Source organism: Pseudomyrmex gracilis, unplaced genomic scaffold (assembly GCF_002006095.1).
Source record: "Pseudomyrmex gracilis isolate BER0280 unplaced genomic scaffold, ASM200609v1 scaffold_63, whole genome shotgun sequence".
Lineage (NCBI taxonomy): Eukaryota > Metazoa > Arthropoda > Insecta > Hymenoptera > Formicidae > Pseudomyrmex > Pseudomyrmex gracilis.
This window is the reverse complement of record NW_018020647.1, coordinates 321,306-340,272: the sequence shown is the minus strand read 5'-3', so window position 1 is coordinate 340,272 and position 18,967 is coordinate 321,306. Positions and strand designations below refer to the sequence as shown.

At 38.2% G+C, this 18,967-nt stretch overlaps 1 protein-coding gene across 13 annotated transcripts in view; it reads right to left on the bottom strand.

The window, feature by feature from the left end:
• Positions 1-6: 6 nt before the first annotated feature.
• The window catches only part of LOC109854364 (putative transcription factor capicua), a 38,593-nt gene continuing 19,632 nt past the window's right edge, over positions 7-18,967 (bottom strand). For 8 of the 13 annotated variants that reach the window (XM_020427384.1, XM_020427381.1, XM_020427383.1 and 5 more), the window contains 21 exons: positions 11,941-12,227; positions 11,101-11,501; positions 10,432-11,002; positions 10,077-10,334; positions 9,720-9,831; positions 9,394-9,600; positions 9,186-9,301; positions 8,215-9,098; positions 7,903-8,116; positions 7,466-7,546; positions 6,127-6,407; positions 5,566-5,982; positions 5,166-5,475; positions 4,762-5,075; positions 4,048-4,276; positions 3,742-3,951; positions 3,359-3,622; positions 3,011-3,209; positions 2,714-2,919; positions 2,150-2,632; positions 7-2,025 (listed from right to left, as the gene is read on the bottom strand). In XM_020427384.1, coding sequence (XP_020282973.1) covers positions 1,955-2,025; positions 2,150-2,632; positions 2,714-2,919; positions 3,011-3,209; positions 3,359-3,622; positions 3,742-3,951; positions 4,048-4,276; positions 4,762-5,075; positions 5,166-5,475; positions 5,566-5,982; positions 6,127-6,407; positions 7,466-7,546; positions 7,903-8,116; positions 8,215-9,098; positions 9,186-9,301; positions 9,394-9,600; positions 9,720-9,831; positions 10,077-10,334; positions 10,432-11,002; positions 11,101-11,481 — 5,808 coding nt within the window. In that variant the 5' untranslated portion in view covers positions 11,482-11,501; positions 11,941-12,227 and the 3' untranslated portion in view covers positions 7-1,954. The remainder of the gene's footprint in view (positions 2,026-2,149; positions 2,633-2,713; positions 2,920-3,010; positions 3,210-3,358; positions 3,623-3,741; positions 3,952-4,047; positions 4,277-4,761; positions 5,076-5,165; positions 5,476-5,565; positions 5,983-6,126; positions 6,408-7,465; positions 7,547-7,902; positions 8,117-8,214; positions 9,099-9,185; positions 9,302-9,393; positions 9,601-9,719; positions 9,832-10,076; positions 10,335-10,431; positions 11,003-11,100; positions 11,502-11,940; positions 12,228-18,967) is intronic. The other 5 variants (XM_020427393.1, XM_020427390.1, XM_020427389.1 and 2 more) reach the window with 5 other exon arrangements.

Sequence of the window (18,967 nt, the reverse complement as noted above, 5' to 3'; positions counted from 1 at the left end):
ATATATATATATATATATATGTATGTATATATATATTCCGTGCCGTGGCGCGAGACTTCAATGTCAAGGTGCGCTTTTTTTTTATATAAACATATTACTACTCTACTTTACAGCCAAATTCAACAATCTTTGCTAAAACTCGATGCGATAATTCCGAGAGCCTTAATAATATAAAAAAAGAAGAAAACGTTGGATCAGTAAAAAAAACAGATGTTAAAACAGATACACTGTGTATCATTTCAGTAATAAAGAATAAACTTATTAAAATATATATGATATATAACGACACTGATCCTTCTTCATATACATATATATAGATTTATATATATATATATATATATAGTTTTTTTTTTGTATATATAATATACAAAAAAATTTATCATATATCTCCGCAAACACTTGTTGGATAAAAATGTTACATGATTTTAATTTGTAGTGTATCGCTATTGTTAACGATACAACTGATAACTGCCATATTAAAAACTGGCGTCGACGAATCTCAATAAGCAGATTCCGTTCTTACTTCTTTGTAGAATGCACGTTAAGTACTTTAATACATGCAAATAATGATTACTAGTAAAAATGTGTAATTGTCACAGGAAAAAAAAACCACACACACACGCACATACCCACGCACAAACTTCAGCCTGCATAAAAGCGCTTAAACCTAAGGCCAAGAAAAAAAAATAACAAAAGAGAATATGTAAAAAAAAAAAAAAGAAAAAAAATGAAAAAAAAAAGAAAAAAAGACCATTTTTTTTAAAACACTTAAATAAACATTAAAATATGAATTAACGTATTGAATCTTAGCAAAGCTCTGAAAAACAGCAGAATAAGTACTTTCAATAATGTATGCGAAACATATTACATATTATCTATATCAAGAGAAATCTAACAAGTACTCTCTTTCTTTCTTTCTTTCTTTCTCTCTCTCTCTCTCTCTCTCTTTCGCTAATAAGGAAATTATAGCGCATATGGTTTGTTTCCGTTATTTTGTCACCGCACAATGGCACGAGTTTTCATATATCTTCGATATTATTACTTTATAAATCGAGAATGTGTGTAGTGCTCTTACAAATGTTCTGCAGAGAAATAGATTCGCAGATATCTCAATCCATCGGATATATATATATATCTGCCGTACCTATAAACGTTTCATGCGCGCGTAATATTTACAAAGTGAAATAAATCATCTCTGTGATGAACATATTACATAAATTTTGTGCAGTTTATCGCAGTTCTCGTTTTATAGTTTCTTCCTCAATCTATATGATACATATATAAAGTATAACTAAGATATATAAACTCTCTGATTTCATTTTATATAGTGTTCCATTATAATTCTATGCTCTATAAATGTTTCCAATTACAATTATCTTGTCCTCTTTCTCACTTTCTTACTTCTGCTTCTCTCTTTTTCATTCGATGAATTTACTTCACATATCAACAGTATTAACAATTGGCTTAGGCCTTTCATGGATCATACAGAACGCGTTGATGCACAAATATCAATACAATTGTGATAATATTGCAAGAAAATATAGATTCCTAATATAGAACTTCGTAAATTTAAAAATATACGAATATATTTGTTCGATTTGTTATCTGATTGTATTCGAGTGCCAATATTCGATCATCATTTGTATAGTCACATCATTCTTGAAGACAATTTAATATCTCAATTTGTGAATTTCGATATTTTGGTAACGATATTTTAGTTGACAATCATTGATATTCATGTATCAACATTAATATGCTCGTTAAACTACCCGCACCAGGTTTCATCAAAATTTAAAATTGCACTAAGAAGCCTTTCACGATACTTCGCAAGGTTTTCCTTGAAGAGAGTATGAACTAACCACTTCTCTAGTAAACACTTCGCTTTTCAGAGAATAATGATGTACTCGTGTTGCGGAGTAAGGGGATGCACAGTATCACAGTTGGCACGTGGGTGCTAGCTACCACTACTGCTTACAGGCAGTGAATGTGGAGCTCCCATCGATGTTGGAGGAGCAGTTAATGGACCTAAAAAAAAAATATATACAGAGAAAAATTACTTGTATTTGTATTAATCCGATTTTATAATATAATTAAAAGGAGAAAAACCTCCCTCCCACATATGCATAACGACTCGAATTCTTGTATTTACCAGATACAACAGGTGAAGATTCGGAGACTGGCAATGGGCTAACGAGATTGTTAGCGCTCGGTGTCATTGGCGTCGAGTTGGCTTTCAATTTCTGCCTGACTTCTCGAATCTTCAATTGCAAACTCGTTTTCGTCGGAAATACATCCGAATGTTTAGCTTGAAATGCGGAAGTGGCTTGTGTGGATGGAAAATAACCCTGTTCCTGAAATAACTGCATGACCAGGTGTCTTCGTTGCTCCAACACTTTCCTATGGCCACGTTCGTTATCGCTTCTTCCGACTCCAACTGGCGTATTCCCGACAGCACTTCCGGGAGTCTTCGGTGTTGGGGAAGACGCGTCGACATCTAATAGATCGTTGTTAGCTCTGTAAGCGTCGACATTGAAATCCGGACCAAAGAATGTATTCCCTGTTAACTTAACGCTCGAAGTTGACTTTGGCGTGGCTGATATCGATGTGTCCGAGTCAATCTCATCCTCATTCACTATAAAGTAAACACATTCAATTGCATATGTGTGTGTACTTAAACAATTATAAAATAGATCGTTCAATGCAATTTACTTACTTGTGGGCCTATGAGGTCCTTGTGCAGATTTTTTTCGATAACCTGGCATTTGCATAGAAGTTTGCGAATGTAATCCGGAAGCTACACTGCTGTGGCTAGACGAACCCGGAGTATTTATACTTATCGCGCTCGGACTTTGTATATCCTCCGGTTTGAATTCCGGCAGTGAGGAGAATTTTTCTTGAAAATTTACTTGCTCAAGAACTCTGTAATTATTTCAACATATATTCACGTATTATCAAATTCAATTTGATAAAACCATGAGAAATCTCCAAATAATGTAAGTAATCATTTTACCTGTCCATGCCATCTTCAACATTTTTCTTAAAGAAGGAACCCTTTTTAGTAGAAGGAGAAGGAGAAGTGTGAGATTCTGCCAGATTCTGTTGTTGTGTCTGCTCTGTCACTTGAGATGTATTGATTTGTGATCGATTATCACAATGCTGAGATGTTGCCATTGGCCCATGGTCTCCTGCAGTCGATGCGGGAGGCATTGCTGTCGCGATAAAATAAAGAGAAAACGATAAAGAGACAGCAGCAACGAAAAAAAAAAAGAGAAGAAAAGAACTTAGTGTTTCAAATGACTCAATACCGGTGTTGTTTGTTAGTCTGAAAAAAATATTTAAACTAAGAATCATTATATACCCATAGATTGTCTCCTTTGTAATGGTGCTCGACCAAGTTGTGCCGGTGTCGGAGCGAGCATGAAGGGACCTTTACTTGGTCCTATGTCGTTATTCTGAGCTTCATCGAACGTGTATGATTTGCTCGACGGCAGATCGCCGCTCCCTTGATTACTTTGAGGTGTGTGCGGTGTATGAGGAGTCGACGGCTGTTTATGCTTTTCATTTGTTGCCGGAATAGCAATGTTCAAAGTCTCCTTTCTGTCTTCTGCTTTTATATTACTGGCTATTATACGAAAGAAAAGAGAACAATAAAGCATTGTATATATTATATAAAAACCACACAATGAACCACAACTGATTTTATTTGCAAACAAGAGATTTTTATATAAAAAAAAAAATTACCATAAAACTGAGCATGATTCGCGACTAGTTGATTGTCATTGTTCTCGGATTCCGCGAGACGAGCAATGGAATGACCGATGCCACGATAAGTCGATGTGGTAGAATTCGTCGAGACGGGATAAGGTTTGCTCACAATCACGCTCTGAATTTCCATCTTGTTATTCGAAACCATACTTTGTACAGATATAGAATTGTTACGACTACCAGCATCTGTAACGAGAAATCACAGATGTCGTTTTTTTTTCTTTTTTTGTTTTTTTTTTACTGCAACAGTAGAGAGTAATAAGCAATTTCCTGCGTACTCACCGGTAATTGGTATCTGGAACCCGCCGTATATCCTGGGATGTGACGGTGTTGGATTAAGGTACTGCGATCCCTGCTGCGATTTGGAAACAGCCACCAAATCGTTATCGAGCAATGTTAGAGTGAGCGGTGGTTGATAAGGGACAGTTGAAGTAAGGGGACGAAGAGTAGTGCCTAAAGACTGCAACGGCTGCTGTTGTTTTAACAGCGCCATCATAGGTTTCGATCCAATCTGTTAGTATCGTTAAACTTGTTACTTCATCTCTGAGCCTGAATAATCTATAAATCGTTTATTCAGAACTAGATCGGAAGAAACGTGCGCACTACTTTCCTAAGTAGAAGAAATCGTGTCGCGATGTGAAGAGATACGGGAATAAAAAATAATAGAATGTGTTGCGTAAAAAATAATTTGCGTAATTATTTTTTTACGCACAAATGTAGGAAGAAGTATGTATGGCGGATGTGTGCAGAATGAGATAAAGAACTAAAGTCCCATAATTTTGAAAGAGTTATTTCGAATACACAGAGATTTAAAAATAAAAATTTTATAAATTACAGACTCAGTTCATTTTTGTAAGTCGTGTCTCTCGTCGCGCGACCTTGAAATTATTCTTGATTCAGAAACGTGTTCATTCATGCGACAATTGTTTAGCGTGTGTTTAAGCAAATTGGCAAGATATTATGTTAAAATGTTCGCTCGTCTCTTTGTTTACTTACAGTGTGTAATATCGGAGCCGCTGTGAACTTAGGCATGTTCCGTCCGTTTTCGGTGTGAATGCTTACGAGATTGTTCACGCTGTACTGGGTGCTGTACTGTTGCTCGCTCTTCACCGGTTCCGGTTTAATAACTTTCGGCGATATCGGCATAGTTATGAAAGCGCCGCCAGTCGGTTGAAATCCTGACACTCCTGTTGGATTGACAGGACTGTGATAAGGATATGTACTCGACAAAACTGATACAGTACTGCCTTTATCCATGGAAGTATGGTGATATTTTGTTGTAGATTCTATACCTGTTGAGGGTATCCGTGCTATAGAAACATTAAGATTTACACCGTTAAAACGCATTGATCTATCTAATGTATAAAAATTAATTCTTTTTTTTTTTTTTAAGAAAGTACCTTTTATCGGTTTAGGCCTGCAGGTTATTTCCTGTTTAACATTGATCACTTCCCTCTTCTGTCCGCTCACAGGCGAGAATTGCGACTGATAGCGCTTCTTTTCCGCGTCCTCGTCTTGTACGTCGTTATCGCTGTCCGTCATTTTGTCTTTGCACTTCAAATCGATTTCCGGTTGAGGATCTTCGCAAATAACCATCTGATCGTCGTCCGATCCGTTCGCATCGTCGTCCTGTTTGACATCGACTTCCGCATTTTCAGTCGGCAAAGGAATATCCGAAACTCGATGTTGCGTATGCGATTGATTCATGATCTGTATTGACATTTTTTTTTCACAATGAGCTCGAATATCTTCTTCGAGATGAAGTTTGAAATGAAAGAAAAAAACACAAATTTCTCTTACCTCAATGTTAGCAGGAGTTTCGTTACACATAGTGATCGGAGTAGATACTTCGTCGGCGGGTACGAGTGGCGGTAATGGATCGTCCGAAGCGGAACCCTGCAAAGCGTCTGTTTCCTCCCCCGTACTGTTAAGTTTCGTTCTAGTTTCGCTTCCCTTGAAGCTCGTCGTTGACGATTTCCGTCTATCCTTATTGCACCACTTCCAGTCCGGATGCGCCTTAAAATGCGCTTCCTTCACTTCGGAGGCAAGCTCGTGATACTTTTGTTTCTCTTCTGGTCCTAACGCGTACCACCACTCTCCCAATATCTTTGATACTGTACGATTATCTTGATTCGGATGACGTTGATGCACAACAGAACGATGTCGTTTCGAGAATATCATAAATGCGTTCATGGGCCGTCGTATTCTGTCTTTAGCCTGGAAAACAAATTGATAAAATTGCATAAAAAAACATTACGCAATAATTTTCGTGATTTTGGTGACGCAATTTTGACTTGTGCGTTTTTCATTTGTTGCTAATATTTATATTAATTAGCGAAACAGCACATCGATATATCTTACTTTTAGCGGAGTTTGTGGCTGCAGAGCACTGAGTGATTGACTGCGTCTTTTATTAGCGTTAGCTTCCACTTCTGCGGGTGGAGTCGGTTCTGCTTCAAAAACATCATCGTCCTCTTCTTCAGCGGGTGTTATGGGCTCTGAAGCGGTAGTACCAGGGCCGTCCTCAGCAGGAATACTCATACTTGTCGGAATTGGAGGCGCGCTCAGAGGTGGACTCAGAGCGGAAGGAGGAGGACTCACCTCTGGTTGCTCCAGAACTGTCGTTGTCTGCCAGGAAAAAGCTGCAATGAAGTTAGTGGGTTAGTTGCGATGAGTGTGGTTAGTAATGATGCGAATTAGCTGCCAAATCATGTTACAATGGACTGTAGACGTGTTTGTTACTATATGTCTTTAGAAGAGAAGAAGGAATTAGTAGAATAATGAAAAATTAATTCTATTTAATATCACAAAAAGTATGCACGATAAACCCTAACGAGAGAACCCAGTGCGTTAGTCTGAAAATTATTTAAAGTATTCACATGTTAGTATTAATTAGTAGCTATTAATATAAATAAGAGTAGGATTATATAAATTAAAGGTTCTGGTTCTTCACTGCATATTGAATGACAATGTCAGAAGCGAAAAAATCAAGTTTTTTGCATAGCTTATGTTTGAAATAAATTTAGTTTTTTTCGAATAGTTTATGACAATAATATCGAATTAACATTCACCAGTAATTCGTCGCAAAACTTTTTTTCCAAAACTTTTGAGAGAGAGAAGTAAAAGTACTCTAAATAGCAGATTCACTCTTCTAAGAAGGAAGGGAAGTTTTCCCAGCACACACAGTTTTGTGTTATAGATACTTATTTGTAAATGTTAAATGAATTGAAAGGGTAAGAGATGAGAATAAAGTTTGTTAATTGATTTATTGCGTCTGTTGCAAACTTGACAATGGTACATGGAAAATAAAGTTAAAATTCATGTGTTAAAAAAATTATTGCAATATGAAAAATATATTTGTGCGGAAAATGTAGTAATTCTTATTACTTTTTTTTTTTTTGTTTACATATAGAAAAAAATAAAATGTTTTTCTGACGTTAACTCAAAATATATATGTACAAAAATAATAATATAAATATGTATAAAAACACAGAAAAGATAAATAGAAATGTAAAAACTTCTAAACAAAAAAATATATAAAGAAGTAAATATATAAAACATAATAATTATCTGTGTACTTATAACACTTACTTAAAACAAATAAATGTCCCTAAGTACTGTTATGTACCATTGACAAACTGCAACATACTGCAATTCCATAGACGTGATACTGATTTCAGTTGGCAGTCAGAACTCAAACCTTGTTTTTTCCAGCTGCGTACTGCATTGTTCAATAATGGGGGATGGGGCTGGTATGCAGGAGGAACTTCTTGGCTGCCATCTGTGAAAGCCTTACCGTTTAGTCAAACTTGCTTGTATTATCTCGTTTTTCAATAATGTGAGATTTGAAAACAATCGTCTTTTGGGGGGAGTTGCGAAATAGTGAAAAAATAAAATATATGAGAAAAAAAACCATAAAACCATCAACGAACCAACTGACATTAAAGTGCGTTCTACTATGTTATATAATAAACAATAAATCGTAACTCAGACATCTTAATAAGTCAATAAAAATATTATAAACAGAAAAAATAAAAAATATGAAACATGTCTATATTGAAGATAAAATGAATAATACACGGACTATCTATTCTTACGTGGGGTAAATTTAATATTATATTGTAATATTAAACTTACAAAGGATGCCATTGTTTTTTGCAGGCTCTTCCCTAGCAGGCTGGGTTTTTGGAATTTGCACCAAATGTCCTGGCTGAACAATTACGTGCTGGAAGACGCTTGTAGGAGTAGATGAATTGGATGTCTCTGTAGTAGAAGTCATTGAAACACTCGTGGGTGGTGGCTGATTTCTCTGCATATCCATATGCACAGTATGTGTGCCCATTTTATTCACCTAATGATAACGATACAATACTCTTATCTACCTATCATCTATCTACAAATTATTAACTCAAGTGGTTCAATATTCAGATTGTGTCGTTATCAACTTACAGGCTGCAGAACGGATAATTTGTCGATATGGACGGATGAAACCGCAGGTGAATGAGATGGCTGTTGACAGGGTTGAATCTGATGCAACGTGGATGTCGGCAGCTGGCCCAATTGGTTTATCAGACCCGGTCGATACTTGTCGTCTTGATTGCTCACGTGCGGACCCACCGACACATCCATGCTGTCCTTTATCACAAGGTACTTTTTTTCTGGTATCACATAGACGGGCTGGCCTTGAGATGGCGGCTGAGCGTAGTCGACCGGTTGTTCCAGTGATTTATGTACAAGCGTGAGGTTTTGCGGAGCGGAAGATAGCGGTATATGGGTATGGGGAGAGTGCGGTGGTTTTATCAACTGGGAACTTTGCTCAGGTATCTCTGAGTGATTGACGAAGTCGTTGCTCGATGTTAGCGCCTGCTGCAGGATTATGCTCTGCTGCTGCTGGGCAATTGATGTCACAACCGAGGGATGTCTCGTTGGTGGCGGACTCTGTTCTGACCACGAAAGCGTTACATTCTGGCCAGGCTGTATGCTACGACCCACCGGGGAGATTCTTATCACGCTTGTTCCTATACTAGCAGGAACAGGTGCCGTCAGAGTCGGTCGATTTGATCTCACAACTCGATTCGGCTCCGGTTTTATCACTTGCTGGGGATACTGAACCAGAAAGTTTGATTGCGTAGGCGAGTGTTTCCATTTTGCTCCAGGCGAAATCAGGGGAGTCGCGTGATGAGGAGTCGCGGGACTTGAGATGGGCATGAATACGTTCTGATTAAGACCCAGTGGCGGTACCGGTGATACTTGATTGATGCATGGGGATATAGAAGACTGGCCCGTCGGTGATGAAAAAGCTGGCGTAGCTGATCTAGAACTCCCTAAAGATACTACAAATAAAAACAGAATTCAATCATATTTATACAATTTAATAATAATAATAATAATTATTATTATTATTTTAGATAAAGATATACCAAGCATATTAGCAGCTTCAGTTTCATCTTGATCAAATCTACCGGCTATTCTTCTATCACCGTAATTCGGCGAGGTATCAGAGTCTCTTGATGTTTCTTCGCCGTCCATTTTACTGCTATGATCGGAAAAAATATATCGTAATTATCGAAATATATAAATATACATAAAATTTAAATTTTAAACGCACAATGCAAGAAATATTCGTACCCAGGAAACGTGTTTGTTGGGCCTCTAAGATTAGATCCTTTTAAACTAAGATGACGAGAACAGTATCCTCGTCTTTGACTCTCTTTATTACATTCATTTTTACTACAAAGCCTGCGCCATTGTTTTCCATTGAATTTTTTTCTAATTCCAGTAGGTGTAACCACTACATCACCCTTTTTATACCTATGTGGCGTTGCTGCCTGAGATCTATTGAACACAATATATTATACTTATTATTAATTGGGACTTACGTGCAGCTGCACGCGCGTTAATCACTTAATCTCATTAAAACTTTTTTTTTTTTTTTTTTCATTTTTTAATAATACCTGGGTGTGGCTGCCTGAGAACGAGGCGTTATACTACGTTGTTCAACTAGGCTACTAGTACTTCCCCGGCTTTGCATGCTGCTTCTTTTGCTGCTTCCTGACAATTTTGCATCTGTCAGTTGAATATATCTGAATTACTATACTATTGTGTTTTAATAAAAAATTCTTTTAATCTCAAAACAATCTTTAATTATGTTTTGTGCTGAGAAGAAATTTTTTTACAAAAAATATTGTATCAAGCAATACTCAAAAATGATCTCTTCTGCTTATTACAGCATTCTGCTCATCAGCAGAATTATAAATTTCGTCTTTTCAAGAATACACACAAATCTTTAAAGGTTCAAAACTACATCTAACCTGCGTCCGAGGGAAATGTAATATCCTCCCTGTCTAAATCATCCTCGCTTTCTAAGTCGTCGTAAGGCCGGCTGCCATTACTTAATGCCGTAGCAGAATGTGCAGGAGTGCCTAGATTCAAGAGAGGACTGGTACCGGTTGTTCTATAATAACTTGTGTCATTGTGAGTCGATATATGCGATGTGTGATGAGGAGTATGATGGATTTGCAAAATTGGCACTGCTGTCGGAGCTTCTGTGGTATTTCGATACCCGTGTTCTGTTGTAAATTTCAATAAAAGAGATAAGCGTTACTACCTTTTTATTTCAAGATATGTTCGAAATATCTTGTCTCATGCGAAAACGATCTTCCTTACCAATGGTTTCGATCCTCGAAGGATCACAGTCCTCTAGTCCCTCCTCCAATTCGTCCGCCCAAGGAGGCTGCACTAGCCGCAAGTCCGCACGGTTCACAACAATACTCTCAACCTGATCACTATCTTCCCGCGGTATTTTCACAACAAAACGATAAGGCTTCGTTGTTATTATTTTGCACACTGTCCCCTTAACAAACACCTTCGCCGTGTCCACGTGACCGTCAGACACCGTGATCGGGCACTTGATGCAAACCTTCGTATCCAAAGTCACCTGTCCCAGAGACGGGCTTGCATCGCTTATCACGTCGTATCTTCTCGCGCCCAAAATGTCACTGTAACGCACTAGCTTCTTCTCACCGTCGAACTCAATGAAAATCTCACCGTGAACAACGTTACGTATAACACCCGGATAATAATATGAATCCCTTAAAGCTAACACTCTATGGTCGCGCCACTCACTGAGATCAATAGCAAGACGAGGACGAGAACGTGAGGGTTCCTCGCGAAGAGAGTAATCCACAGCTGTGCTTTGAGGAGGTAACACTACTACCGAAGAATGAGCTGAGGATACCTAAAATCGCACAATACAAAAATTAAATTAGAAAATATCACGGAGCGAAATTCTGCTCAAAGAAGAGAATTTGAGAAGAAGAAATTTTGTCAACATACTTGATAACAATCAGACTCTTGTTGTTGCGGTGATTGCCGGCTAGTTGTAGTTGGTAAGTTCGTTTGCTGAACCAAACCCGGCTGAACGCCAAGCAGCATACCCGGCGTACGTATATTAACCATATTATTTATGTTGCTGGTGACGTTGCTGATCTTGTCCATCTCTTCAAGTTCGGATGGATCGAATTTACGTTTCTTTGGAAGCTTTTTAGCACTGATGGTGGGATCCGATGGGTCTCGTTGCGGCGGTGCGGGAGGCGGGGGTGGTTGTTCCTGAATAGATTTCTCTTCAATCGAAGTGCCACCACCCCCGCCTGCCCCATATTGCCCGCCGCCGAGGCTGTCCCGTTTCTCGTGCATCTCAGGGTGAGCAGTCAGCATTTTGGCCACCTCACGCTGCTCTGTAATAAGAATTTACATTAATATTAATTTTTTGTATGTTACAAGAGGAAAAGTTAATTATATATACAAGTTTTGTTATCAATTTTCATTATAATACATGTATTAAAATCTCTGTTTGAACTGTTCCATCTATGGATACTCGCAATCCAAGATAGTGTTTCGCACATCTTTAAATACATATTTTAATATTTCTTTGCACTTTCCTGAAGACAGAATTGTTGTTTGTGTTTAATTCAATTTATTTTCACGTTTATTAAAAAACAATTCAGAGCAATGAAGAAAAAATGCAGAGAATCATGAGGCGAAAAGTCACGATATCGTTGCACAAGAGAAGTGAAATGAAGAATTCACGGAATTGAAGTTTGAATTATGTAGGTATTTCGTAGTGTAGTCGCGTTTACGACACCGAGCGATAAATGTGGAAATATATATACTTACAGTCCGTACAGTCGAGAGGAGGCTGCGTGCTGAAATGTGGCGAGCTGTAGCTGGGAGGGTGGTGACACCGGCTGGGTGCATACCTCAGCACCCGACTGTCGGGAACTGGATGCGTCGAGTCTGGGCTCTCTCTTCTTTGTCTTTCGTACGACGGGGCTGCTGTACCCTCTCCTAACTCCAATTCTTCTTCCCAACCCCAACTGCCGAGCATCCTCCTCCGAAAATTCTCTTTTTAGGCAAACACTCGTCGTCTCTTCTTTAATTGTTTCGCGTCTCCACTGAATGTCCTGAAAAGAGAGACAGTGTGGCTTTACTTCGACAGTCGACCCTTCTTTCCTTTCTTCTCCTCCCTTTCCCCTTGCTCGGTTTTTTTCCCATACGGTTTTTCGACAACTGCGTGTAAAAAATTCGGTAAGTCAGGTCAGTCGGGCCTCGTCCCTCGTATGATTCAGAAGGACAGACTTTATTCTCAAAATCGCTTTAAATGAGTATTCTAGTCTCTCAAACTTCAGCGCAACAATAATGCAACATTGTTGTTCGGTTTAGCATAAAGTCGACCAGGTCCAGACTTTTTTATTTGTCTCATTCAAAGTAAAAAAAAAAAAAAAACATCCATCGCTCTTTCACATTCTCACTCTTTCTCAAATATAATAGTACATAGCGAAGCTTCACGTTTATTTTCGGTTATTAGAGACGACTAGTCGCATACTCTGCGCTAAGAAAATATTTTTATACGTAAAGACAACTTTTAATCCATCACCTTCTCTTCTCGTGTTATAAAATATTCTGTAATGTTCGAACATAATTCTCCGGTCTGTGAAGTTCAAGAAGAACGTTTTGCTTCAACTTTCGGAGTTCCGAGATATCTGTGTATTCTAAGATCTGAAAAAATCTACACGATCCTCATTTAAATTTGGAAAACAGATTACACATCATCTGAACTGATGATGATCAGATGATAGAATATCAGCATATGCACATGCATTTTTTGTTTTGCGACACGCGCATTTCTCCGAAGAAAAAACAACACTCTTCTTCCCGCTCTCTTTCTCGCTTCTACTCGTCCGATGGTGTTGGCAAAGGAACCAGGAGGGAATGCATCAAGTTTGCTGCTCCCTACTTCGAGTCTGACTCACGACTTGCCCGGCTCGTTCGCCTATACCCAGGAGAGAATCTGCTATTGTATCGTGTCCGCTCGTTCGTTCCCGCTATCCGCCTTCTATTCCCCGCAAACGTCTCTCCATCCTTCGTCACCCCTGGCGCCCTTTCTTCACGGGAGCGGGTTTTCCCGCAGGCGCGCACGCTTACAAGTACGCATCGTAAGGGTGGCATCGAAAACTTCCAAACCCGATAAGTTTAAAAAGATAAACCCGATAAGGTAAAAAAGATAACGCTTTTAAACGCGTCTTTGTTGCTAAAAGAAACAACAAACGATAAAACACAAACCGGCTTTACTGATGTGACGCGGCGTTTAAGCGCCGAATTTTTGCTGCCATTTTAAATCGCCATTAATTTTGCAGTCCCGTATCCTAAATAATTTTATTCAGCGTATTTATAAATTTATACGTTGCACAAAATTTTTTAAGGAGATGGAAAATTAAAAATGTTAATTCCATTAATTGTTTCTCTAAAACTGATTCTATGTGATGACGAAAGAATGCGTTTAGGGATATTTCACGTTATTTCAATTTTTGTTTCAAAGTGCCAAACATAATGTACCGATTAAAAATATAAAATTTCAACTTTACCACATAAAAGAAGAAAAAGGTTTCATTTCATTCGTCCGCAACTTAGTGTGTGCGTCACAGCGGTGACTGAGATTTTTAAAATATATATCGGCGTCGGAGATATACCGAAAAGAGAGGAAGGACAACGGACTACGGTTTTCCATTGTACAGGTGTCACTCAATAGAAATCCGCATTAGCCTCGGGCCAGTGCGTTCCCGAGAGAATTGCTTTTCGGAAATGTCATGAAAAAAAAAGAGGGTACAGCGTTAAGTAGGAAAAGAACGGACGCGACACACGTCTCTCGCGCGCGATTCTGTTGCTCATTTCAAATGGAATTCCATGAGAAACTTTTCTCTAACAATTTTTAACCGATATATACATATATATATATATATATATATATGTATGTATGTATATACGTATATATGTGTCATATATATACACGCGCACGGATCTATACGCACGAATTTTCCTTTTGTCTTCTTACATTCTTCGAAAATCATATCGAAATAAAGTCGCATTGTGCGAACAGTTCTGTCTCGGTCAGGGAGAGACCAACTTATAATAACATAATATAAATCCGACCGAGAGGGTGCGTTCTCAAACAGGCATATAAATCAGGCACCTGAGTGCTCTGAATGCCCCCAAAGCGATAATGCTATACTAAATTGACTGCAGGTAGAAGGGCAGGTTCTACGACTGCACAAAAAAATTTTTTTGAATATTCTCATAATTTTACACCTTACACGCCATTTACATCTCGGTGTTGCTTCTCGACCGTTTAACGAGCTCCGCTTGTCTCGCCACGCAACTCGTTCTGTGACAAAAGTTGTTACTTTATTTTATCAATTGAAAAGTAATAGTCAGAAAATGTGGCAACCGACTTCATCAGAAGATTTGTTTGTGTGTTTACTTCCTTACTTAATTTTTTTTTAAGAGTATGACCAAAACCGCGAAACACAGAAACGACACGCAATACGCGTAGCGATAAACGCGCGAATGCTAAATGTCAGTGAGTGTACAATTCCACGAATTAAACCGCAACTCTGTGCGACGCCACAAATGTTCGTTCCATCATCGTCGTCGTCGTCGTCGTCGTCGTCGTCGTCGTCGTCGTACCCGCGGCGGCGCAAACACGCACTCCTCACAAAAGCCGACGTAAGTTTTCGTATACGACCGTCATCATTGCGCGCCGTGCTCGAACAACTCGCGCCTACATAAATACGGTGCGACTTCCGGCATGTACCATAGATAATGATATCACTGGAATGCACAACTCGTTAAAAAACTGCGGACACATTATTCCCGTGACAAGCAACGCCGCTCCGCATTCAATTATGTACTGACAAAGATTTCTCGTCATTTTATCTGCGCATACATTACACACACACACACACATACACGAAATGCTCGCGCGCTTCTTCAAAAGATTTACATTTATAATATATTCAAATAATTATAAGATAACGCGATTTTAAAAATTTATTTTATCGAAATTCAAGTTGCAATTACAGAGATTAACTTTTTTATTTGTTCATTTATTAAAGTCTATAGATTTTTAGTATCGCCAGGTAATATCTCACGGAAATCACACGTGTATTCTGCGGTGCGTTTGCTTAAGCAGGTCTCGGCTTTTTATCGCGCGCACATTCCGCATGCAAAACTTTTTATACGCACAAAATAGCGCGATCGCAACACGTATAAATCCGTCATAAATTTTCATGATAATAACAATTTTATAAATTACAATAGCTCGGTGTTGCGATAAAAATGTCAAACGTCGAAAAACTTACGTTATTATTTAATAAATTACTATCAATAATAGAGAAGTCCGCTATTTATAAAGAAAAATGTAGTAGTTGTGTTGTTCGGTGAATTTTATATTCACGTGAATAAAAAACACTTAACGTTGCTGTCTCACAGCGCTATTATAAAACGCGCGAACTTCGATTCGATACTTCTAATTGCAAATCGCACGACACCGACATTCGTCATCGGTTCCGGAATTCAGCGGCTGAAAACAAAAGCGCGTTCATTTCAACAATACAACATAGTTTGCCAGAAAGATTAACATTTTCTCTTGAGTCACGGTGCGTGCGTCGCGATGGTGATCGCAAATTATTTATTCTGTTTTTTTTTTCATAGCGAGAGCGTGTGATAAATGCAAGTGCGCGCGCGCGCGCATACGTACATTACGCCGTTAAGACGTAACGTAAACGCGGAGGTTCTTAAGAATCGCTTCGCCAACACACACGAATCGCAAAGCGAAGTTACATACGCGAGAGTCCATCCTCTCCATAAACAGATTGATCAACACACACCCGGGCGGTAGTAACAAACGCTCGCGAAACGACGAAGACCATCGTGTGACGTCATATTCTGTAACGAGGCGGCGAGATTATAGGCGCACGAAACGTCGACCGAGCGTGTACACGTGAATCGTGTGTCACACATGACTGATATAAACTTCTCAAGTAGCCATACCCGGTGGATCAGCGAAAGAAATACTCCGATTTGCTTTTTAAAACACACACACATATGTATATAGAACATTGATTTATTTATAACATCTACTTATACATTTTTATGTCTCATTTTTATTTCTCCATATTTTTACAGAAGAAAGAACTTTTCGAGACAAAATAATTTTCGTATATTCACGCGATTCTTCTCTCTCTCTCTCTCGTGTATTTTTGTAAACAAATTCTTTCTCATTTTTTTGTCGATTATTTCAATAACTGTTTTTCAGTTATTCACTCTCATGAACTGTTTGAGTTCATGAGAGTGTAATCGATGAATAATAACGCCGTATTCTAGTTTGTTCGCGCGACAATATCGGAACACAACCTAGGTTGTTGTATCGCGCAAGAAAAGCGTACTGGCGGTGAAGAAACGCGAACGAAAAACAGCAGATTTCAAAATAGCGCGTACATATATATATATATATAAATATATATGTATATATATATACATATATATATATATATATATACATTGGAGCGCACAGTTTAGCGCCCGGGATAATAACGCAGTATGAAGAAATAAAGTTCACACACACTTTGCGCAACCGCGCGGATGCACCGAAGAGTAACGCCGGCATTATATTCGAATCGCGTGTGGTCTCTACCTGTACAATATTAAACTCTGTTTCTTGTTATCGCCGACGCTTTAGAAATATTCGCAAGGCATTTGCGACATTAAAAATGTCGTAAATATACAAGAAATAGAATTGCGGTAACAACACACACAACATAGACTTGAACGTGCGTCGCTTTGCTCCCATATGAATCTGTTCTTCTTTCATTTATTTAGTTTTTCCATATCGTATAAATTTGTATAATATGCGCGAAATTATTAATCGAGATCGAACGATAAGAACTTAAGAAAACTGAATGTGCAACATTCTTATCTCTTTTTTTTTCTCCTCGATATATACATTTTCAAATAATATGTTTAGACATTTTGGAATGCAATTTTTTTCTTAACTTTGTTACATCGAAATTTATTGCAAAACGTTTAATATAGAGCACTTCTATGATATTTTATTGTCTCAACGTTTAAAAATCATATTAATTCTGTTTGTCATACTTCAATCAAGTTGGTGAATAGTTTTACTCTTTGCCTTAGGACTCGTTGCAGATGACGCGAATTCCTCTGTGCGTGTGTGCGTGTGTGTGTGTGTGTGTATGCGCACAATGAACTTACGTGTGTCACGATATGTATATAATTCCGCACAGACTCAGCAGCGCATATAGTATCGCGGCCAATGAGCGAACGTGTGCTGCACTTAAACGGGCACGTGCGTGCCGATTGTAAGAATGAAGCGGAGGAGAAAGGAAGGAAAAGAGGATTAAGAAAAACAAAGAGGTGGAAGACAGTCATGCCCGCGGTGTGTCGATATTTATTGCAATGTTATCGGAAATCATGCTGAGAGTCTCGGAACAAGTGAAAACAAGTCCGCATAACTCGATAATGTGACAGGAAAACAAACAAACAAACAAAGTCAGATAGGTAGAACAATTGATTTTTTAAATAAAAAAATCATAAAAGTAGAAAAAAACTATTTTACCGGAACATTCGTTTTAAGTGTATTACACCGCAAAATGTTTGTTTTGTTTTTTTTTTTTTTCGATTCATAAAATCCTCTTTGCAATTTCTTTCTTTTGTTTGTTAGAGAAAGCGATTGTGTTTACCTACCAGACGAAATCTGCTCAAATATGTGCGTATATTTCAATCTAAAAAAAATCTATCTCTCAAGTAGCTTCGAGAGATAACACAAAAACGTATCTTAGATAAATATCCATGTGAAATAATGTGTGTTTGAGGATTTACTCGAAAAAGAAATAAATAGAAGACTGAAAATGAAAACACGCGCTCTACCTTGTGCGTCTGCGCATCACAAATGCACTTGTTCATTTCATTGTAAGGAACATACTGTACACACGCGTAAATACAGAAAGAGAGAGAGAGAGAGAGAGAGAGATTACAAAGTACAAAAGGTTAGGAATAAATTTGGATACGAATTGTGCGACTCCGGCTTCGGCGGATTTATTAATTGCGAAACAAAGTGCAGATTTTGTGCTGAATAAGTATGACACAAAAATGCAAGGTCCGTTTTGTTTGTCCGTCTGCCAAACTGCCTATGTTATTTAATCGTTTTTCACGATATTACTAATCGCGCGATTACGCAACACGACTGTGTATAACAAAAATACTCGTTATTGTAATTTATTTATTATCTCATAATGTAATATAATTGCAATGTGTTTGCAATTAATAAAATTAAAGGCGATATACTCAGTCGTAATGGTAATATAAAAAAAAAAAAGCAAATGAAAAATTGAAATTTTCAAGAACACACCGAATCACGTGACCTTTGACGATGTTGAGCGGGAGGGAGAAAGAGTAAACACATAATATATCATCACAACGAGCGATATAGCAAAATCTTAAAACAAATCTTGTCGATTATTAATCTTGCCACTTGTACAAGCATATTGATAATTATTTTCGACTAATCGAATATAATTGATCACCGAGATATTTAGAATCTGCAGTCCGGAAGGAATAACACACGCAACACACACACACACACACACACACACACGTCTCTCGGTACATTTACCAGTTGTTGTGATAACGACGCACCGATAACACCGATTATCGTATACGTAAATCTTTGAAAACCGCGGTCTGTTCCGTATAGAAACGAGAAAGGGAACTCATTCCTCTCTCCTCCTTTCGAACGAAAACAGACGCAGTGAAAGAGAGAGAGACACACAGAGACTTTTTCATATAT